The sequence below is a fragment of the Canis lupus genome, chromosome 21 (genome assembly GCF_003254725.2).
Source record: "Canis lupus dingo isolate Sandy chromosome 21, ASM325472v2, whole genome shotgun sequence".
NCBI lineage: Eukaryota > Metazoa > Chordata > Mammalia > Carnivora > Canidae > Canis > Canis lupus.
In genome coordinates, this window is record NC_064263.1 from 13,311,871 (window position 1) to 13,336,386 (window position 24,516).

General features: G+C 38.7%; 1 protein-coding gene across 4 annotated transcripts in view; it reads right to left on the bottom strand.

Moving 5' to 3' along the window:
• Window positions 1–24,516, bottom strand: part of CCDC81 (coiled-coil domain containing 81) — a 41,292-nt gene that overhangs the window by 10,376 nt on the left and 6,400 nt on the right. For 2 of the 4 annotated variants that reach the window (XM_025419375.3, XM_025419376.3), the window contains 12 exons: window positions 24,438–24,499; window positions 22,904–23,060; window positions 18,336–18,592; window positions 15,450–15,529; window positions 13,152–13,273; window positions 10,479–10,599; window positions 7,764–7,857; window positions 7,192–7,338; window positions 6,363–6,467; window positions 2,956–3,128; window positions 1,634–1,712; window positions 1,184–1,404 (listed from right to left, as the gene is read on the bottom strand). In XM_025419375.3, coding sequence (XP_025275160.1) covers window positions 1,184–1,404; window positions 1,634–1,712; window positions 2,956–3,128; window positions 6,363–6,467; window positions 7,192–7,338; window positions 7,764–7,857; window positions 10,479–10,599; window positions 13,152–13,273; window positions 15,450–15,529; window positions 18,336–18,592; window positions 22,904–23,060; window positions 24,438–24,499 — 1,618 coding nt within the window. The remainder of the gene's footprint in view (window positions 1–1,183; window positions 1,405–1,633; window positions 1,713–2,955; window positions 3,129–6,362; window positions 6,468–7,191; window positions 7,339–7,763; window positions 7,858–10,478; window positions 10,600–13,151; window positions 13,274–15,449; window positions 15,530–18,335; window positions 18,593–22,903; window positions 23,061–24,437; window positions 24,500–24,516) is intronic. The other 2 variants (XM_025419377.3, XM_025419378.3) reach the window with 2 other exon arrangements.

Consider the following 24,516-nt stretch of genomic DNA (forward strand, 5'->3'; position numbering starts at 1 on the left):
ATATGTATACACACACACATGCACACCATGAAATTGTGCCATTTGGGACAACATGGATGGAACTAACGGGTTTTATGTAAGTGAAATAATAAGTCAGACTGAGAAAGACAAATACCACATGATTCTACTCATGAGCGGAATCTAAAAAACTGATTAAAAAAACAAAAACCAGGGATCCCTGGGTGGCGCAGAAGTTTGGCGCCTGCCTTTGGCCCAGGGCGCTATCCTGGAGACCCGGGATCGAATCCCACATCGGGCTCCCAGTGCATGGAGCCTGCTTCTCCCTCTGCCTATGTCTCTGCCTTTCTCTCTCTCTCTGTGACTATCATAAATTTAAAAAAATTTAAAAACAAAACAAAACAAAACACAAAAACCAGAATCAGCAGAGAACAAGCTGAATGGTTGCCAGAAGGGAAGGGGACAGAGGGTCAGGCAAAATGGGTGAAAGGGAGTGGACATACAGGCTTCCACTTATGAAATAAATAAGTCATGGCAATAAAAGGCTCAACATAAGGAATATGATCAATGATATCATAATAGCAATGTAACCAGACAGATGTTCCCTTCACTTGTGGTGAACATAGTATAATGTACAAACTCAACAAATCAGAAAGAAAGAGACTGGTGTCTGATATTTGAATTTAAAGATATTTTCACCTATATGGCATCAAGTCCTGCTCTGCCTACCCTGACACCTTCACCATCCCCTCACCTGCCATTGTAAGTACAATTCTTGATGTCAAGAGTTCTTTAAACGAAAGGAGTTTATTGGAAATTGAGAAAGAACCCAAGTTTCCTGTCTGTGTCTAGTTGAGCCCAACAGCACATCTGTGGCTCACACTGTATTTCCAATGGATAGTGCTGATCTGGACAACTCTTTTAAGAAGTTGTACTGTAAAGGGAAGGAAAAATATGGAGAGATAACTGGAGGGAGAGGAAGGATCAAGTCTGGTTGTTTTTTGTTTTGTTTTTTTAATCAGTAACTTTTCTTCCTAGGGTGAATTGTAAGGACAAAACAAGACGAAGCATGTGCTGAGCTTCGAACAGTATTTTACACACAGTAACTCCTCAAGATGTTCACTATTATGAGTGCTTCTGTGCTGTTGTAGGAGAAAGAGAGACAGAAAATGGGAAGTTGGAGAGGGGAGCAGGAGAGGAAGAAGAAAGATCTTGGGTCTCTTACTCTTTCTGTGTCCTCCGAAGCATCTGCAAATCCTGCTTTTGTTCCACTAGCTGTTGCAGGATGGCTTTCCTCTTGAGTCTAGCAGCAGCCTCCAGCTGGTGCTTCATGTAACTCTGTTCTTGCTTTCGCTTTTGCACCATCAGCTCACCCTCATCCTTACCAAAGATGGGCTCACAAGAGTCTGGCTCAAACATGGGCAGTTGCAGGGGCTTGTTCTTTATCTGAAACAGAGACACACGTAATTCCTATCAGAATTATACCAGGCAATAAGCTTTATGCACAACACTGTAGCATAGTAAAATACCAATCCCTCAGGGGAAGGAATGAGGACCACAAAAGCCACCAAATGGGTAACACATAAGGCTACTCATAACCTTACAGTTTTTATACATATTCTAAGAATGCTACTGAAGCACTGCATAATTTTTAAAATGACAGTTGTCCCCTTACCTGTGCATCCAAAGCTCTCTTATAACACTGCGTTTCTTCCATCTTATCTTTTATATATTGGGCTCTTTGTGCAGCAAGCCTGGCAGTTAAGAATGAGAGGAAGTGGGGGGCACAGTTTGTTACTGTCTCTAGTAATACAGACTAACAGCACTAAAACCTAAAACCTATTCCCTAAGTATCAACAGGAGTGAGAGACTGGTAAATAAAATAAAACGTGACATTTCCTTCTAGTAACTTTCATTTTAATGAAGAAAGGAGTAACTTAAATCTATAGGCTAGGGGACAATGTGTTGAATACAGGACAGGCGGGACAGGTATAAGCAGGGGACTGACCATTTTGTCACTACCACTAAGACAGGTACCCCTCCGCACCCACCATCCCCCTGCAATGTGCTTTCAAAAAAATCTGGTTAGGAAAGCAGGAAGTGTCTATTCATTCTATAAAATGATTCATCATAAGATTCTTTTTTAAGAAAAGTAATCTTTCCTATTATAAATGATGATTCTGTTATATGCAACCCACAGGGAACCCACATGATCTATAAAGCGAGTATAACAGAACATATACATTTTATAGAACAAATAAGGTTTTGGTCCCAAAGTAAGGTTTTGGTCCCAAGTAAGGTTTTGGTCCCAAATAAGGTTTTAGGAGTATCTCACAACACAGTTGCCCTTTAATTGCTCTCCTGACCTCAGTAGAAGCGTGACCACCTCAGGCATGTTTGAACTCTAACCCTATCCCAGGCTTCAGATGACCCAAGCAAGACCAATCAGATTCTCTTTCCTAAAATTTGTAATTGAGACTAACATTTATCCAAGTTCGAGCTGGAAAAAAGATGATGTCAACCAAGAAGCTGTGGGTATGAGCAGAGGGAAAACATTTTTTACATGACTTTTTAGTCTCTGGTTCTAGTCCTATTAGGTCCTCCATACATTTCTGCCCCCTGGGATTCCATGGGTCACCCCTACTTAAAACCCCAGCTTTGCCTTGAGATCAACTGGGAATAGCTGGGAATGATACTTGTTCAAGATGAGTACCTTCCTCCATCTGCCAGTATTAGTGATCACAAAAAATACAAAATGACACTCTATAATTAATTATAGATGGGTAATCATGACTGTAATGGCCATTGTAATAATGACAGCTTTTTCATTTTACTAATGAATAGCCATGCTGTGGTACTGGCTGCTAGTTGACTTGATTTGCTCAGTTGGTTACCATTGTGCTAATGAAACTACCAATGCTAATTCCAACCCACATGGAAATAAGCTTCACATGAAAATTCTAAACCCATTTTTCAGAGTTTGTCAGCTAGACTCACTCCTCTGTGAGTTGCACTTGTTCTAGGCGGTCCATCAACTCTCTATTTTGTCTTTGCTTTATTTCCTTTTCCCGTCTGTTATCCATTTGTTTCAGGAGACTCTGGGAATATTCTTCTTGTTTAAAAGCATTAATCTCAGGACTGAGTGGCCGTTTATCAAATAGAAAGGATTTCTGGAATGAAGGAGAATCAATGCATTTACTCTAAAATACCGAAAAGCAACAGTGAATAAAGGTGGTAACTCAGAAGACTAAAAATCAATTATTAGTTTATAGTATTTGCCCAGTCCTCAACATACTGACCAGCTAGCATTGAGGCAATCCACAGAATAATGTAAGTGTGCTCAAGGATGAATCTGAGCAGAACTGACAAAACCCCCTATCTGAGAGAGAGATGAAAAAGGATGTCGTGCAGTAGGTTCTGAGCTAGCACAACACAGAGATGGAAAGAAGGAGTTCTTATTGGGACTTCATCAAGATAAGAAGCTTCTGCACAGCAAAAGAAACAGTCCACAAAACTAAAAGACAACCTACAGAATGGGAGAAGATATTTGCAAATGACCTATCAGATAAAGGGCTAGTATCCAAGATCTATAAAGAACTTATTAAACTCAACAGCAAAGAAACAAACAATCCAATCATGAAATGGGCATAAGACATGAACAGAAATCTCACAGAGGAAGACATAGACATGGCCAACATGCACGTGAGAAAATGCTCCGCATCACTTGCCATCAGGGAAATACAAATCAAAACCACAATGAGATACCACCTCACACCAGTGAGAATGGGGAAAATTAACAAGGCAGGAAACTACAAATGTTGGAGAGGATGTGGAGAAAGGGGAACCCTCCTGCACTGTTGCTGGGAATGTGAACTGGTGCAGCCACTCTGGAAAACTGTGTGGAGGTTCCTCAAAGAGTTAAAAATAGATCTGCCCTATGACCCAGCAATTGCACTGCTGGGGATTTACCCCAAAGATACAGATGCAATGAAACGCTGGGACACCTGCACCCCGATGTTTATAGCAGCAATGTCCACCAGAGCCAAACTGTGGAAGGAGCCTCAGTGTCCATCGACAGATGAATGGATAAAGAAGCTGTGGTCTATGTATACAATGGAATATTACTCAGCCATTAGAAACGACAAATACCCACCATTTGCTTCGATGTGGATGGAACTGGAGGGTATTATGCTGAGTGAAATAAGTCAATCGGAGAAGGACAAACATTATATAGTCTCATTCATTTGGGGAATATAAAAAATAGTGAAATGGAATAAAGGGGAAAGGAGAAAAAATGAGTGGGAAATATCAGAAAGGGAGACAGAACATAAGAGACTCCTAACTCTGGGAAATGAACAAGGGGGGGTGGAAGGGGAGGTGGGCGGGGGGTGGAGGTGACGGGCACTGAGGGGGGGCACTTGATGGGATGAGCACTGGGTGTTATTCTATATGTTGGCAAATTGAACACCAATAAAAAATAAATTTATATAAAAAAGAAAGAAAGAAAGAAAGGAGTTCTGAGTGAGTGCAAAAGCATGAGCAAGGACAGAGCAGACATGGGAAGACAGAGAACTGAATACCTGCTCTGGGCCTGGCCATTCTAGACAGTCAGAGATCCACAGAGCCTGGCTCATGGAGCCTACCTTCTGGTACAGGAGATAATAAATAAGTAAGTGATACATCATAGTGATAAGTGCTATGAAGCCCTTATAGCAAGCCGGTGGGAATGAGCCAAAGTGGTTGCTTATCAGGGAAGCTTTTCAGTAAAGTTGACTGAATCACCTCCACTGCAAATACCAGGTGACCTGTGTCCCATACACAAGGAACAGCAAGTACAAAGGCATTAGATGAAAACAAGTTAGGCATGTTTAATGAACAGAAAGAAGTTCTACATGGCTGAGGCACAGTAAGCAAGGGGAAAGAAATAGGTGACCCCAAAGAGGAAGGTAGGGCCATACAGATCTTATAGGTCAAGGTAAGGAGTTTAGATTTTATTTTAACTCAGTGGGACACCATTAGAGGTTATAAACAGGAGAATGGTATGCTTTGGTTAAGCTTTAAAAGAGTGCTTGACCGCAGTATAGAGAATAAATAGATTGTAAAGGGCAAGAAGGCAAGCAGCAAACCTAATTAGGGAAGTATCTCAGAAGCTGAACCTTGTTATGTGGCTTGCGCTAGTGTGCTAACACTGAAGATGAAGGGATGTGAAGAGATTGGATATATGTTGGTGGTAAAGGAAACTGTGCTTGAGGATGCTTGGATGGAAGAGACAGAGGAGGAGCAATCTGGGATTGCTCCTTGGTATGAGGTTCATGCAACTGTATGCCTGGTGATGCCACTTACTGAAATGGGGAGGCTAAGAGAAGAACAGGTGAGGAGGAAGAGGAAAAGTTCTGTTCTGGTCCTTTCAAGATGTTTGCAGATATATCAAAGAGGATATACAAAGTAGGTGGTAATAAGCATAGTCTGGAACTTATATGTAAGAAGAGAAAAGAATCAGGCCTAAATCTCAAAAGTATTGTGTCTCTTCCACCCTCCCTCCCTGGTGCCCTTGCCTGTAAGTTTCTTCCTCCATTCCCTCCTTTACCTAACTCCTATATACAAGGAAGTCTCCCCAGATCTCTGGTCTGGATTAATTAACTCTTTGCTCACACAGTGCCCTGTTCAAAGACTGATCATAGCATTCATTATATCACACTCTTGGCACTTTAAACCTGTCTCCTTCAGTAGTCTGAGACCTCTTTCAAGAGGGACCTTGTCTTACACATCTTTGTACTCCTAACCATGAGCACGGTGGCCAGCACAGAGGAGTTCAATAAATGTTTGGTGATAAAGAAAATGTATTTTATTACATTTATGTCCCTAGTGCCAGACCACCCAGAGAGTGGGCATGAAAGGAGAAAGATTCAGGCAAAATAAAGGTAGGCACGCAGTGATTGAAAACATGAACTCGGTGGTGAAGCAAGTGGTTCAAAGCAGCTGGACTATTCAAATTTTAACATACCTACAAATCACCTGAGGATCTTATTTAAATGTAGATTCCCATTCCAGAAGGATGGGGCCCTAGATTCTACATTGCCAGCAAGCTCCCAAATAAAGCTGGCTCTCTAGATCTGTGGCTCCTGGGGCATTACCTTAGTATACTGCCCTCCACCGCCCAACCCAGGGCCTGTCTGAGAATTACTATCATTAACAAGTGCCATAGTATCTAATAGGAACTGTGTTGTGAATATGAAGAGTGTGGACACAGATGCTGGACAACTCCTGACCCAGAACGAGGCTTTGACCTTACACAACCCACCTTTCACTCTGCCACTTAAACAATGGCACAGCCTACAATACAGAGGATAGATCCAAATACAGATGGGACAGGTATTGGCAACAGAAATTTTGGGAAGTCTCACATAAAATGCAGGTTTCTCATTCTTGTAGATTCTCATAGCTTCAGCAACTCCGAGATTGTAGGCAGCATTTTTTTTATTCTGTTCTCTACTAGCCAAACTTCTCATCTTTGAAAAAAAAATCACATATTGACATTGAGCCTTTAAAATTTTAATTCTATTACATTATAATAATCCAACCAAGGCAGAAACGTGCCTTTTGGAGGTAATGGTACTTTCTGATGTCTTCATGGATTTATAAAAGCGAGTTAGGGAAGGTTTTTTAATATCCTGTTTTGGAGCTTTAGGCAGCACCTCTACGGGGATTGTAAGAGGGAATGGAAGCTTTCACAAGTGGCTACCTGATATAACAAATGCAAGAAAGAGCAGTAGGATCAATTATGGGAGACCACAGAACTCTGAGTAGTGCAAATGTGAACATGCCACTCTTTCTTCACTTGCTTAGATAGATAGGCCATGAATTTGAAGGGAAAAAGACTCAATTACATTTTATTAGAAATCACAAATAAAACCATATAAATTCAGGAATTCTACCTTTCAAACTCAATCCTTGGGGATTGGGGTAAGGGAGTAATCAATGACAGGTGCAAATATATATGTATATTATATATATATTTATATATATTTTTTCTACATAGGGTCCACACCCAGCTTGGAGCCAGTGTAGGGCTTGAACTCACAACCCTGAGATCAAGACTGAAGCTGAGATCAAAATTCAGACATTCAACCAACCGAGCCACCCAGGTGCCCTGATGGAAGATTTTAAATGGAACTTTATATTCATGTGCTACTGTCCCATATTAAGCACTCTTTAAAAGAGGTATTGAACTACCTGGTGTTTTAGGAGAGCCTCTTGATCCTTCAGCATTTGATACTGCTGAATGAGCCTCTCATCTTCTATCTCTCTCCTCTTCCTCTCCTCACTATAGTACAATGGGGAATTGCGCTGTGCACGTTGCAAACACACATAACACATTTCCTACAATACCAAGTTTAAAGACAAATTACTTTTTGCCTTTTACTTCTTTACCTTCACAATCTCTTCACAAGCACTCCAAAGGCTAAGTATGTCAAGCAACATACTTTAGAAAAGGATGTATTGATGACAATTAGCAAAATGAGATTTGCAGATTGGGTCCCACAAATATTCAAGAGGATTTACTGAGCTCTCATTTGTTCAGAGGTATTTATAGCAACTGAAAATAAGAAAGATATCCCAACCCCACTTCTGTTAACTGTAGCAGATTTTAACTAGTAGATAGACTTATTATCATCCAATTTGGAGTCCTGAGTACTTGAGCCATATCCATACATTGAAAAAAGAGCAATCCCCATAACTCTTATTGAGAAACAGAAGTCAAAGGAAGATTCTGATTGGATTTTGTTTGTTTGAAGCCACTGTACCTGTCCTGCCTTGTTATGATCCTGGCAAACGGGGGCTGGAGAAAGTTTAGACTTCATTTCACTGTCATTTTTCAAACAACCTGGAGATGATAAGCTATAAAAACACTGCAACATTAATTAACATTTAAAACAGCCTGACATGAGCAATGATAATTTTAGAGGCGTATAAATATAAGAGGAAGAAAAATATCTTAGTGTGGTTTTTCAGAGGATCTATACATAGAGAGGTTAAGAACCCATGCTTTGTATCAAACAAACTTGGGTATGAATCCCAGCTTTTTTGCTTACAAGCTGACTGCCATTAAGCAAGCTGGGTCATCCTGCAGTCTCAGTTACCAATTCTGTGAAATGGGGATAAAATTTATTTATTCTATGAAATATATTGTGCTTACTGTATATACTGTTTTAGGCATGGGAGATGCAATGAAGAACAAAACATACAAAAAAAGAAAGAAAAAGGAATCCTATTTCTAATGGAATTAACATTCTGATGGCAACTGACAGCCAGCTGATAAGATTAAATGAATGAATTCAATAGTATGAGTAATGATGGTAATAAATGCCCTGCAGTGCTGGAGGGATGGAGTTTTAAACCATAAATAGAATGCCCAGGGAAGTTGCACCAAGAAGGTAACATTTGAGTAGATACCTGAAGGAAATGAGAGAATAATAATAATCAGATATTTGATGGAAAAAGCACTCCAGGCAGAGTGAATGGAGTATATACGTGCAAAGTCCCTGATGTGGGAGTGTGTCTGTGCTCATCGTGGCCAGAGGGAAATGAGATCATGAACAAAAAGTAGGAGAGAGATCAGAAATCAGGATCTTGCAGGCCATGGCAAGGACTCTGGCTTTTACCCTGGGCAAGAATGGGAATCCATTGGAGGGTAAATGTCTAGTATTAACAAAACTATGGAGAAGTTAGCAATCCCTCATATTCTCACTACTGGGAAGATAATTTGATACAACCTTCCTGAGAATAATTGGTAACATGTGCCAAAGGCATGAAAAAAAAGCTCATCTTTTATCTCAAAAATTTTAAGTTTTTATACTATAGATACTCCGATGTGTGCACTTATGTGTAGTTATATTATCACAGTATTGTTTATAATATTTTAAAACTAAAAATCCTCTTAATATAAATATCCAAAAGGAGATTGGGGGGATCCCTGAGTGGCTCAGAGGGTTTAGCGCCTGCCTTCGGCCCGGGGTATGATCCTGGAGTCCCAGGATCGAGTCCCATGTCAAGCTCCCAGCATGGAACCTGCTTCTCCCTCTGCCTGTGTCTCTGCCTCTCTCACTCTCTCTCTGTGTCTCTCATGAATAAATAAATAAAATCTTTGAAACATCATCATCAACAACAACAACAACAACAACAAAAAACAAAAAGAGATTGGTTAAACAAAAGGTTTAATCAATGAAAGGATGTGCAATTATTTGTTCATGTCCTGGGATCTTTAAAGCCATGGGGAAATGTTTATCATTTATTGTGAGTATAAGAAAGCTTCTTATGATATGATCTTACTTGTACTTAAAATGTGTGTATGTGTTTCAAGTATAAAAACATGTATATATTGTATGTACATTAAAATGAGGAATATACACCATAATGTTAACAGAAAGTTTCCTCTATTTATGAGGTTATGAGTGATTTTTTTCTATCTCCTGCTTTTCTCATTTTTTCAAAATTTCTGTGATAAACATGTATTAATTTAATAATCAGCACAAAAACCATGATTTCATCAACATCAATAGGAAACCTTCACTAATAATGCCTAACAATTAATTATTCTCTCCTCTTTGCAGCTTCTGTACATTGTTTTGTTGTCTTTGTCATATATATTACTTCTTTTACATCAGACTCCCTAAAAGACTCTTTCATGAAAGTGGGTTTATATGTCTTTTATGTCATATAGCTCTGTGTCTAAAACACCTGGCACACGGTAGTGCTCAGTGTCTGTTGCATTGAACTAAATTCCACAGTACAAAACATTTAATTCTCAATTCTCTTTCATAACAGTGAGATTATTCAAAACAAGTGTGCCTAGGGTTTTGAACATGGTCTTAGTATCCCAGAAAGTACATAAATCACACATATGATAGCTGATACATTACAACACATTAATAAATTCAAAGTTGACAGCGCAGTGCAAGGTACATAGTAGATGCTCAATAAATACCTGAATATAACTGACTGATTTGAAGTCTTAAAAAGCGTCCTACTCAAAGAGAAAAAAGGAAAATAGAAATCTTTTAACATAATATTGTTAGAAGACATGAGCGTGACGAATTGTAACACGTTCATTCATCTGAAGAATGCTTATTGAGTGCCAACCATGTTTAGCAAAACAGCTTTCCAATTTGATCTAAATATGAAACTGTGCCATATTGTGCCCAAACACTCCGAAAACAACAAGAGAAGTTTTGCAAATCCACAAGAGATTTAGATGCTCTCTCCTCTGTGCTACTTTGTTTCCACCTCTGTTTATCCTACTGAATCATGATTTATCACTCTATGTCTGTCTGTCTCTAGCTTTCCCACTAGATTATGACCCCTAACTGAATCTATTATCCTAATCATCTAACAGGTAGAATGTACTCAAGAACACTGCATGAAGGAAGGAATGAATGAACACTCATTTAAATTCCCTGCATCAAGATTTAACTCAAAAATACATTTAGTAACATACAACAGATAAAATACCAATGTATTACCTTTCAGGGTTCATAATCTTCCCACCATCCCTATTCTGCTCTAACTTGTTCAGCAAATTGACGCTTGTCGTTTTGGGAGGGGAGATAGCTTGTTTATCTTGAAGTCTCTTGGATAAGATCTCTGTAGAATGAATGAAACCAAGTTTCCTCTCAACTTTAAATGGATGGTTTTATACTTAACTGATTTTTTAAACTCATTATTTTACCTGGAAAATTTTTTATATAAGATACATTTCTTTTTTTTAAGATTTTATTTATTTATTCATGAGAGACACAGAGAGAGAGGGGCAGAGACACAGGCAGAGGGAAAAGCAGGCTCCATGCAGGGAGCCCGATGCAGGACTCGATCCTGGGACTCCAGGATCATGCCCTGAGCCAAAGGCAGATGCTCAACTGCTGAGCCATCCAGGCATCCCATAAGATACATTTCTTATCTTAAATTATTGTCCCTTTCCCTCCTGTGGTTAAAACAAATATTTTTGTATACTCATTATGTGCAAAGCACTGGCTGGTCACTCTAGAAAATGCAAAGAGGCAAGTCTTTGCCCTTAAAGAGCTTTCAATCGCAACGCCTGAGTGGCTCACCAGTTGAGCATCTGCCTTCAGTTCAGGGCATGATCCTGGGATCTGGGATTGAGTCCTGCCTTGGGCTCCCCAGAGGGAGCCTACTTCTCCCTCTGCCTATCTCTGCCTCTCTCTGTGTCTCTTATGAATAAATAAATAATAAATTTTTTTAAAAAAAGATCTTTCAATAGCTATATAAAGGGTTCCCTTAAAATGGTTTGACTTATGATTTTTTGACTTTATGTTGGTGCAAAAGTGATATGTATTCAATAGAAACTGTACTTTGAATTTTGAATTGTGATCTTTTCCCAGACTAGCAATATGTGGTGCAATACTCTCTTAGGATGCTGGGCAGCACAGCAAGCTCCAGCTGCCAGTCAGCTACACTATCACAAGAGTAAACAAGCAATGCACCTATAGCCATTCTATACTCATTCAACCTGTCTTTCACTTTCGGTGGTCAATAAATTACACAAGATATTCAATACTTTACAAAATAGGCTTTGTGTTGGATGATTTTTCCCAATTATAGGCTAATGTAGGCTAGATGGCACATTTAAGATAGGCTAGCTATCATGTTCAGGAGGTTAGGTGTATCAATATAAGAGTTTTGAATTATAATGGGTTAATCTAGATATAACCCCATCATTAAATTGTGGAAGATCTATGGCTGGAGAGAAAAATAAGATATAAACAAAAAACCTGAAAGCTCTCATTTGTGAAGGTCTTATTATATACCAATAATGCTAAGTGCTTTACATATATTGCATAAATAGCAACTCAGGACAATGATATAAAATGTCTAAATCCCAAATGATAGGGCACCTATGTGGCTTTGTCAGTGAAGCATCCACCTTCAGCTCAGGTCATGATCCCAGGGCAGGTCGTGATCCCTGCTCAGCAAGGAGCCTGCTTCTTCCCTTCCTTCTGCCTGCCGCTCCACCTACCTGTGTGCTCATGCACATACTTGCACACTCTCTCTGTCCAATAAGTAAAATCTTTTTTTAAAAAAGAAAAAAATAAATCCCAAATGATGGTGCCATCTTTAAGGGTCTGCCGTGGTCAGAGAAGAGAGGAGATACTTCAGAGTCAGTGATGAAGGAAGTATTCATGGAGGAATGAGATGTAAAAAGGATGCTGAGAGGAGAGTAGAATTGGGATAGACTATAAGAAAAGGAAGGACATTATAGGCAGGAGAAAAAGAGTGAACGAAAGCACGAAGGTAGGGAAGGGCAAGACATGTAAGAAGAATATGAACAGACAATTTTGCTCAGAGAAGGAGTCTATAGGGAACAAAGACAGATGAGGCTAACGACACAAAATATGTGAATATTAAGCTAAAAGTTTACATGTAATCCTATAGGCCACATGTTGCAAAACCAATATCCACAAACCAATGTTTACTCACTGATATGCTTTGTTTGGCCCAATCAGCATTTTTTGCTTCAATGGCAATTAGTATGTTGCTCACAAAGCAACAACCTCCTAGAGGAAGTCTTCAGTGGGGTAGTATGGCAACCCCTAAGAATCCCTAGGACCCTTTCAAAACGTCTTTGAGGTCCTAGGATTTTCTTCATATGCTTTGACCAAGACAATATGTCATAACAGAGTAAGTGAAGACACAGATATAAAAGTCCAGCTATCTTCTATTATGCCAAATATCAAAGATGTAAAAGTACTGTTCTCCATTTTCCATAAAAAATTGTCATTTATGCTAATATGTCACCTTATCATGTTACACCAAGCCCTCTTCATGCAGTTACATTACTTGCCTGGACCATGTAGGCATCTGAATTCTGACCTCTTTGAGTAGTGGGGAACCAGCAAAGAGATCGTAGTCTAAAAGCTTGACAGTCAGAAAGTGGTCAGGATGAGATATAAGATTCCAAGAATAGAGGATATTTGTTTTTTGTTTTCTTTTCCATTTGTTTTCTTTTCATTTGTTTTTAAGTTTGATTTGCCAACATGAAGATATTTGTTAGAAAGAAAAATACAGTGATTATTCATGAATCTAATTTTATTTATTTTGGGCATAGAAGTCATTAAGCAATATGGCTGGACTCATAAGCAGTAAAGCATGACAGATCATACTCAGAATAATTGCTTTACCTCTGATGCCTTCTTCTTTGTCTGGCTGGTCTTTTAATTTGTACTTCCTTTGTCTATTCTTTCTACCTTCTTCTACAATGGTCTCCATATGTGGTTTATTCTCCACCTCCTTGAGATCAATCCTAGAAATAAGCCATGATATTTACTGCACTGGACCTGAATAGGTGACTGTGTGAACTTTCAATCCTGAGAGGCAACCCAGCTAGCTCTCTGATTCTGAAGCAAGCTGATTTCCTTCAAGGTGGCAAGTGCTTTGACTTGCTGAGGCTCTCTTTGAGGTTGTCTAGGAGCTGACCAAGACCTTCCTCCTCAGTAAGTGGGGCTCAAAAGCAGCTGTTACATAGATTATTCATGGGATCTAAGCTTTGTCTTTTCTAGTTCTATAACCACATGCCATAGGGGCGATGCAGTGAAAAGTGGCTGTTGGATGACTTAAAGGCAAAGTTCCATAGCCTACTAAGCAGAGTATGCCAAGAAATAACCATTCCTCTCCTGCCTCTTTCTCCTCCCCACATTTCCATTCTTTCCCACAGGCAAAAGTGAGGAACTTATAAAGGCACAATGCAGGAATGGAGTTGTTCAGTTGGTGTATGTAGTTGTAGATTTTCTGTGGTCTCAAGTATGGAGTGTTGGGTTAGAGTTGCAAGCAGAGGAGAGGAGAATAGGGGAGAGGTGATATTTTCAGTAAATTCAATGGTCAAACTTGACATAAATTAAACATTTACAGCTGTTTTGACCATTGAATCCTCCTAGCCATGTCTATGCTCTCTAATCAATAGGAGAGTCTACCAATCTCTTTTCTTGATTCATTGCAATTTTTTCCTTCCTGGAATGCTTAAGCCAAAATATGTCCAAGGGGGCAGCCAAATTTGTCTTCCAAAATACGATCAAAATAAACTTATTTGAATCCATTGACTTATTTTTAATGAGTTAAGCAACATGGTGCAATGGAAAGAACAGCGGAGCAGTGAGGAGCCATTGTTTTATTTCTGGTTTAGCCAGCCGGTTATTTGGCCATTTCATCTACAAGATGAAGAGGCTGGACTAACTAATCTCTAATGCATATTCTGGCCCTCAAACTGATTTTGCTAAGGTATATGTCATACAGTCCTTACATCAACTAACAAACACAGGAGGATGTCACACACTCAAAAACCATGAGAAAATAATCCTCTGGGAAGCTGGTTGCTATTCCCCAAACTTCCTCTACTTGAAATGCATAGTAATTAATGGCACAGCAATTAAGATTAAGAATATAATTAAGGGCATACGATAAGTGAGGAATGGCCACTTACTGGAAATAAAACTAGTAATAAAACCCAAGTCTTCTGACTCCCATTCTAGTGTTCTTAATATTGTACCATGTTGTTTCACTTGTTAAAAGAAAAAAATAATTAAAATTACAATTAATTTTGTACCTTTATAAAATGGATAAAATTATAATACATATCTCAAACAGTTGTACTGAAGATTAAGTACAATAATATTGAGAAAGTGCTTAACAGTATCTGACATCTACAGTGGTAAGTGTTCATAGATGACAACTATTATTATCATTATCATTATAATAATCATTGTCAGCAGCAGCCACTAGTAACACCCACCGCACTCCTTTATTCTATCTGTCTCTCAAACCATTTGAGTGGTAAAAATCAGTATAGACAGGAGATAGGCTAGACTGCAGAAAGAGGAAGCTAGGTCAGAGGAAGTGACGGAAGGTAAAAGGAAGTTTAGCAGGTGAAGAGAATTGTACTAATATTGCAGGGACTAAAGTATCAGAATTTCCATGGAACTAAGAGTATTTTTAAAAATGAATAGTGTAGATGGACCTAGAAAGTACAATGCTAAATAAAATAAGTCAGAGAGAGAAAGACAAATACCATATCACTTCACTCATATGTGGAACTTATGAGTTCCACAAACAAGCAAATAAAGTAAGAGACAAGCAAAAAAGCAGACTCTTAAATATGGAGAATAAACTGGTGGTTTCCAGAGGGGAGGTGAATGGGAAGATGGTGAAATAGATAAAGGGGATTAAGAGTACATTTATCATGATGAACACCAAGTGATGTATAGAATTGTTAAATCATCAGGAGAAAAAATGAGATAAAAAAGAAATAGTCTAACTGCCCATTGTTTTCTAACTTAGCTACGGAAAGTATGCATTAAATCCTTCTTTGCTGGAGCATGAGAGAGAGAGAGAGAGAGCATTAAAAGGAGCATGAGCTAGAAAAGGTGAGAAACATGGCCCAATCACATTAATAAATAAACAAGGATTCTGTGGAGCAAAGCACTGACCTTGGAAATGCAAGCACACTGTTGGGTCGCTTCCCTAAGATCTCTCTGCTAGACAACACGGAGTCCACAGTATCAGGCCTCTGGAGGGCAGAGACAGAGAAGGGTTACAAGGGTTACACCTGGGGTGATGATCCAGGCCACAGACAAATCACACTTCAGGCTATCTCAAATGCAAGGTTACCATGGAACTCTATTGTTGTTTGGGTTTTTTTGAGTGCTTAAAGTCTAGAGCTTAAAATCCAATGGGGAATTATCTCATTTATCACCCTGGGTAGTCCCATACCAATTCCACCGATGCTGCCTTTTCTCAAACCATCTCCTCTGTGGAAATTGCATTCGGAGTTTATGGCTTCCTTTATACATCTTTAAGAGGAGAGCCAACTTATAGAAACTATCAGGAAAATGAGGCTAATTTCACTCTTGACCCAAATAATTCCGAAATTGGGTGGTTAAGAGCAGGACTTGAAGTCGGGTGGATTCATGTTCACATCCCCATACTGTTAACAGTTATGTAGCCTTAGACCCTGGGTAAATGGGGATAACAATAAGATCTAATTCATAGGATTTTTATGAGGTACTATATGTAAGTGGCTCGCACATAATAAGCACTCAACAAATAGCTATTATAATTATTATTACATTATACACTAATCACATTATGACATTATCCTAGTGTAGGAGAATATACAAAATTATTTTGGCATTAACGATATGGTTTACAAAAGATATTAAAGGGAATTTCTTTTTTTTTAAAGATTTTATTTATTTAGTCATGATAGAGAGAAAGAGAGAGAGAGGCAGAGACACAGGCAGAGGGAGAAGCAGGCTCCATGCCGGGAGCCCGACTCAGGACTCGATCCCAGGACTCCAGGATCGCGTCCTGGGCCAAAGGCAGGCACCGAAACGCCGAGCCACCCAGGAATCCCCTTAAAGGGAATTTCTAAAAAGAGATTTTAAATATGTTTCCAGGAAAAGCAGCATCAGTGAAATAAACCCACAGCTTCCCAAGAGAACCATTCTGCAAGACAGCCCTGAAGTTTAAGTTATGGGACATCTGAGGGGAAAACAATCACTCTCACCAATTTACAGCAATTTTCCAAAATGTGTTTTATAGATGTTATCAATATAGGATTAAACTAAAGTTCCATGATTCATGATTCAGTTAAAGTGGCTTCTTTCCAGCCCGACTTCTCAGACCCTTTAATATGCCTATGTGCTTTGTTCCTCTGTTCACGAGGGCGATACATGTAGCAGTTTGCCATCTGCTTTGGCCTCCAGATCTTTTCTTCATAGAATCTCTCTCAGGACGACTTCTGGAAAACTGTCCTAAAAAGTTATGTCTTAGAGTACGGCAGGCCAATTAAAATGCTGTCCTCTCTTCTAAACACATTATTAAAGCTACGAAGTTTCATAGAATCCCTGAAGATTAGAGATGCGCCAGTGCTTTGGCTTTGCTTCCAATGTGTTTTTAATGGAAAAAAAGAGAGGGTTCTACCCTTGTGTGTGTCTACTTCACACACACACACACACACACACACACACACAGGGTTGGTTCCTCTCCTTAAAGCTCTGCATGAAGCTAGATCATGGGAAAAACACCAAAGCCTCAGTATGCGCAACTCTTAAGTCCCCATCCCAGAGCTCCCTGAAAGGAGAAATTTGAGGGTAGAATTCGACCATATTTATACACTTTTGGTTAAAACTCAGGCTTTGGCTTTTGCTCTATGGGACTTGGATTATACAACATTCTATGATAATCTAATTAGCTTATATCAACTTTGTCGTTGCCAGGAATGTACGTAGGGCACACAAAGCATCCAGTTAGTTCTGTTGATTGTTTCACCACCTCCTTAAACTCTGCTATGTCCACCTTACCAACTACTGAATAGTTAACAATGATGGGGTCAGTTATGAAATCTGTTCCACAATATGGCAAATTAAAAGCTAAAGACACATTTCCATGACTCGATTTATTGTAGGCTTTAAATACTACATTAAATTATTACATTAAATACTACAACCAGGGTGCCTGGGTGGCTCAGTGGGTTGAGCATCTGCCTTCAGCTCAGGTCATGATCTCCAGGTCCTTCTCCCTTTGCCCACCCCCAGCCCCTCATTCCCCGCTCCCACTTGTGTGTGTGTGCATGCACTCTTTCTAATAAATAAAATCATTGAAAAAAAAATTTTAAGTAAAATACGATAACAAAAAAAAAACATTTAGAGAGTCTGATTCTACCACTTATTAGCACCCTGACTTCAGGCTTCCCACATAAGCTGAGCCCCCATTTTTCTCATTTATAAAATCAGGATAATAATAATACCAGTTTTTTTGTTTTTTTTTTTTAATAATACCAGTTTTACAATTGTTTTGAAACTCAAATGAAATAATATATGTGGAGGAATTTTTAAACTATGAGGTACCATAAAATATTCAGAATTATGAGTTTCTATTACTATTTGTATTTTTCAGTTGGCATTAATTCAAAATTTAGTTTATAGTTTCTTTGCCCTTCTAACCTTTTGGTCAAAGAGTAAATCATCTATAAACAAGTACTTCTTTGCACTTGGGGGAAGAGCCATTTAAAATATGTCAATATGAAATTTTCTTTTTCTTTTTTAAAGATTGACTTATTTGAGAGAGAACACGTGTGCATGTGAGCAAGGGGAAGGGCAGAAGGAGAGAGAGAAAGAATCTCAAACGGACCCCCTGTTGAGCATGAAGCCCAATAGATTAGTATCTCATGACTTGAGTTGAAACTGAAAGTCAGTTGCTTAACCGACTAAGCCACCCAGGTGCACCTCAACCTGAATTTCTCTCAATAATGACACACAGTAATTCAAAGCTATGCTTGGGAGAGGGGTTTGGAGAAGGAAAACGTAATTTACATTTGCTAGAGCTTTTGCCAATGCCCCAGTTCCATCCATCGTACAAAGGAAGTCCTTATAAAATCTCATCTTCACTTTGTTGCCTCTAATCACAAGGACCCCAATTCCTTTGAAAGTAAATTCCACATTTTGTTTGATGGAAATGGATCGTGATAAAAAAAGCAACGTCTCCTTCACACATCCTTCCACTGTATCCCTGCTAAATGGACCCTCCAGGGATATCATGACAAAATTAAGTGGAACAACCGGGATATCACCTAGAGGGGAAAAAGACAAGGTGGGGGGGAAAGAAGTGGAAATTACAAGGACATATCATATATACTCACAAATAATTATGATTCTCACTACTCAAAAATAGAATTGTCCACATGAAGCCCTTAGCTGTACCCTATTAACAGACACTAATCAGCACAATTTTCCCTAAAAGTATATTTTTGCTCAAAATAAGAACAATTAGCTTTCTAAGCAGTACTCCAGACAAGCTTTTATTTTCTCTTGGAGACACAGTTAATAACTAACTCCATCTCTCCATCAGAGTTTTCTGAAGTTTTCAGCCCCCTTATCTCTCAGGACATACTGTAGCAATATTTGCCTATCTTCTCCAGTTATTACACCATTTTAAAATGTTTATAAATATCTATAAATATCTATATATTATATCTATATATATTTATATTTATAAATATCTATAAATGTCAAGTGTTTTGAAAAGATAGTAGAAGTTACCTTCAAATGAAAGTATGTTTTATTAGAGGATATCAGACTGGATAACTTGCTTTTCCTCCCTAATGAGTCCATAAATGATATTGCGAAGGAATATGGTTATATCTAGCATAAAAATAAGCAGAATCTATTCCACTACAACAGACCACCAGTCAGAAAAGGGGATAAATAATAAAGATGATCAAAATGATAAATCCAAAAAGAGGCAGTAAACAAGACCCATTAATAGAGGAATAGGATAGAAAGAAGAACATTCTGGGACGCGTGGGTGGCTCAGCGGTTGAGCATCTGTCTTTGGCTCAGGGTGTGATCCTGGGGTTCTGGAATCGAGTCCTGCATGGGACTTCCTGTGAGGAGCCTGCTTTTCCGTCTGCCTATGTCTCTGCCTCCCTCTCTGTCTCTCATGAATAAATAAATAAAATCTTAAAAAAAAAGAAGAAGAATATTCTAAACATTCATTCAGCAAGCATTAATTTATAGCTTTTCAAGTGTCCAATAGTGCTGGCTGATAAGGATTAATATCTCTACAGGACACCAGCTTCCCTATATCAGCCCATAGTCTTCTGCATGATTTAATGGTGATTCTATACCACCTCTATCCACCTAATTTTTTGTAAATTTCTTAAAAGAGAATGCTATATTACCCACCTCCAGATTATCCCCTCCCATTCATCTAATGTCTCTCTTCCATCTGTCTTTCAGCCGATGTATCTCAGTAAGGATACTATCATCTCATGATGGACAAGCCAATGAATGTATTGCAACTCTTACTCTCATGATCTTCTGTAACTTCTGTTGACCATGCCCTCTCTTTGCTCTTGTATCCATAGCACTATTCTTGGTTCTCCAATTTCCTCTTCCTTGGTCTTCTTTGATGACTTCCTTTCTCTTCTACTTCTGATAAGATAGGGCTTTATTGTTGTGTTGTTGTTTGGTTTTGTTTTGTTTTTTTTGACAAAACTTTGTCCTTGTCTGTCTCCTCCCCTTATTTCATATCTTCTCTCAGGTAACTTTATCCAAATCTTGACTTCTAGTCCCCACCCCTCTCCTAAACTCTAGAATTATCTCCACCTAAGTATCTCTACAGGAATTTCAAATGTAACATGACCAAAAGTGAACTCACTATTTCATTGCCCCCCCAACCTTCTTTCCTCCTTCATTCCCTATGGCATTAATGAGAAGAATGTACATCTGTTTTCCAAGAAATCTAAGTCATGCTTAATACTTTCCTTCTTCTTGCTACCCACCACTCTCAACTGGAAGTGAAACCCATATGAAATATGTCATGAATAGATTTCTTCGTCTTCCTCCTGATTTCCAATGCCTTCATTAAGGTTTTTACTATATTTCACCAAACTACCGTAATTAAAAGAGCTATCTTCCTAAACTAAAAACTGTACTAACATAATTCCCTGCTCAAAAACTTTCAATGGCTCCTCATTGCCTATAAGATGAATTCCAAAGTGCTTATCATAGTGCCTAAGGCCTTTTACAATTTGACTGCTACCAAACATTTTTGTCTTACCATCTTCCACTTGCCTCAACAATCATATGCCCTGGCCACACAAAACTACCCGTTACTCTCATAATAGGCTTTACTCTTTCTTTTATTCTTGAATTATTCCTATTATTCCTGAAATATTTTCTATAGCTTCTCTGCCAGCAAAGTCCTATCAACCTTTAAGACTTCCTGGTATACTGAGTGGCTCAGCGGGTTTAGCGCCTGCCTTCGGCCTGGGGCATGATCCTGGACTCCCAGGATCGGGTCCCACATCAGGCTCCCTGCATGGAGCCTGCTTCTTTCTCTGCCTGTGTCTCTGCCTCTCTCGCTCTCTCTCTCTGTGTCTCTCATGAATAAATAAATAAATAAAATCTTAAAAAAAAAAAAAAAAGACTTCCTGGTATATGTCATCTTCCTAAATTTCCCTGAGCAAAGTTAAGCATGCTCTCCTCTCAGCTCCAGTTTTGATCAATGCTGCTTTCACAGCATTCAATCATGTTGCAACACTTGCTTATATATTTCTTTCCCATGCTAAATTCTGAGCTCTTCAAAGCAAGGATCTTGTCTTGACAATCTTTAAGAATCACTGTATGTTTAGTTACCTAGTCAATTAATGATGAAGAATCATAACCCCAAAGCTAAACTGTAGACAGAATTGTTCTTGTGAATCAATTCAAGCGTATATGTTTATTTTTATTATTTTTTTTATTTTTTCAAGCGTATATGTTTAATCTGAAATTTCTTCAGCCTTGTAAAAAAATTAAAAATTAATTATGCAACCCTGTAAAAAATTAACTATGGATCCTTTTATTAAGATTTTATTTATTTGAGAGAGAGAGCACAAGAGAGAGAAAGCACAAGCAAGGGAGGGGCACAGGGAGAAAGTGAAGCAGGCTCCTGGCTGAGCAGGGAGCCTGATATGGAGCTTGATCCCAGGACACTGACATCATAACCTGAGCTGGAGGCAGATGCTTAACTGACTGAACTACCCAGGCACCCTAGATCTAAACTACTTTTTTTGGACTATACTACGAGATCCAAGACGGAAAACTAATTCTATGGAGCAAATATTTTTGTTAAAAAAAAAAAAAAGTTGGGGATCCCTGGGTGGCGCAGCGGTTTGGTGCCTGCCTTTGGCCCAGGGCGCGATCCTGGAGACCCGGGATCGAATCCCATATCAGGCTTCCGATGCATGGAGCCTGCTTCTCCCTCTGCCTGTGTCTCTGCCTCTCTCTCTCTCTCTGTGACTATCATAAGTAAATAAAAAAAAAAAAAAGTTGGCCTTATTTTCACTTTATTTGGTAGGTTTTGATGAATTAGGATATTATATGTCCATAAAACTCTAGGTAGAATTCGCTGAAAAGTCCATCAAGTCTACCATATAGTTTATGTACATAATGAATTCTAAGTACAATTTGTTTGTATTGTTTTCCCAATCTTTCATTTTTTGGTGGGAAGTTACTCTGAAAATTAACTTTTGGGGAAGTTAACATAAAAGCAAGTTTTAGCCTTTTCACCTGCTGACATTGGGGGTAGGCTATCTCTCTTTATCCATGTATGAGTCTGATGCAAGAGGAGATGATAAGGAAGATCAAAAGGAACACAGTCCAAAAATCAGGAAGGAAGCCCCAAAGCCCCTAAGTAACCAGGGCAACTATCACGAAGTCCATACACCAAAGCTGGAATGTAAGCAAGCATCCTGTGTCAGGTGTCATGTCTGTTTTGTTTACCACTGTATCTCAAGCTCTTGGAACAAGGCCTAACACATAGTTGGTCCTCAGTAAATATTTGTGGAAAGAGGGAAGAAAGGAAGGGAAGGAGAAAGAATCAGGGAGAAAGAAGGAAGACTTTAGGGTGTGAGAGGTATACAAGGTATTCATTAAGTTCTTATGGAATTATTAACCTTCTCACTTTTAAATTCTAATAATTTAGATTATATATGATAGAAACACAGTTAGTGATCTTTTTCATAGCTAATACAGACTGTAATTCTAACCAGAGACCCTAATTAACTTTTTCTTTATAGCCACTTTTAACTTCTGAAGGCCTAAAAATATGAATAAAGCCTGTACAACTCTGTAAAGAGGTATTTATATAAATTTGCCTTGATATCACATTAAGTCTTCCCATGCCTGGCTCTGAAGCTACTAAGGTATAAAATGGACTGCAAGGAAGACTGCATATCATTTCCTGTGTTGGCCCCTTCCTCTTCCAAAGCTCACCTGAAAAGTGAGCTCCTCAAATCAGAAACCGATAAAACAGCATGTGAACAAACTTTGCCCTTTCATTTTCATCCCCATGCCAGTTACTTTCTGAGAAAGTCTTAAATATTGAAGAGATTTACCAGGAATATATATTTTGTTTTGTTTGAGTCCATGAATCTGTACTAATTTCTCCGCCATGATAAACATGGGCCTCTGAATCAGAATAAACTTGTTGTTTCCCACCTCAAGTTTTTGTCTCGTGAAAGTGAAAGTTCCAAGTCCTGGAATCTGAACCCCCTAAAAGAAAAAGGAGGGGGCAAAAAAAAAAAAGAGCAGCAATCAGAATTCACTGAAGGGGTAAGGAAAAATAGCCCTTTGTACCGTTATCCAAAAAAACATGAAGAGAATTAAGCCTTAAATAGTTAATGATCTCTACAATCTCTTACAGCTATAGTATGTTATGACTCTAAGTTTTCATTTAAGTATAAATGTAATAATATATTGATCTGCAATACTTCTGACATCAGATCCCCCATCTCCATTATCATTCAAAGGCTGTGAAGACTAAGAAAGCTTGTATGGAGGCTGCAGCTACTTTTAATCTATGTTTAAGATTCCTCTTGTCCTAAGTTGTGTGAAATTCTAAATTTTAATCATTTGCCATACAGAGAAGGAATTTAAGAGGCCATAAGAATCTTTGCTTTCTCATTCCCTCTTTTAGGTTTTGTCTCTTATTTAAAATCAGACAATCCAGCATCCAAGGCATATGCTGCAGTGTAGTGATCTTGGCTGATGGGTAGAAGCAAATGCTTTTGGCTCTCAAACTAGGTCTCTGTCTCCCTGGAAATATCATACATCAAGGATTACAAATGCCTACAGGCGCCATGAAAGAATGTAAGGGAGTGAAGGTAGCCAATCAGAGGACGCAGTAGCCAGAAAGTACAAACCCTATCCAAAGGCAAGAGCCCATTGTTGGCTCCAGCCCAGTGTCATTGTGCAGGAATGGAAAACCGGTATTATTAAATCTGCTGATTTTTCAAGAAAAGATTGAAACAGATCCAAAATTTCATGTAAACTGTCCAAATTTTAGGTGGTGGTGACTAATTCAAATATCAGACCAAACAAAGTAATTCTGAAGGATGAATTTAGCCAAAGGGCTATCAGTCATATTGGGACCTCTGGGTAGCATATAAAAGTTCCACAATTTCCCAACTCCCTCCAAACTCCTCAAGATTCTGTCCAGTTTTATCACATCCAAATTCAAAGCTGGGCAAAGTTCCTCATTTTTGGCAAGTTGAGTTCAGTCCCTGATTGTCTTCTTGTACTTCAGTTAAAACCCATTCCATGTAAAGGCGCAAGATAGGAAACAGCATATCCTTCTACAGCTATGCCAGGAACTCTCAGGTCACAGAAAAACAGAATACATCTAGTTCCTCTACACATAGCCAGGCTAATCAGTGTTCTGCTTGCTATCACTACAAGAGCAGAACTTTTACAAATTCATTACCTACGAATAAAATCCATGTTTGTTAAATCTATTATCCATAAGTATATCATAAAATTACAGGACTGAAAGTTAAATTGGATAGCTATCTTGCTCACAGTAAAATTATACAAGACTAAGGAGAAAAGACCTTTTGGACTCTTGCATTAAACCTAAAGTATAAATCTTACCTTGTGTAGGGATAGCTGCCGTTCCACAAATCCTGAAACATTCGCCCAGATAGTAGAGACTTCTGAAATTCAAAGGAAA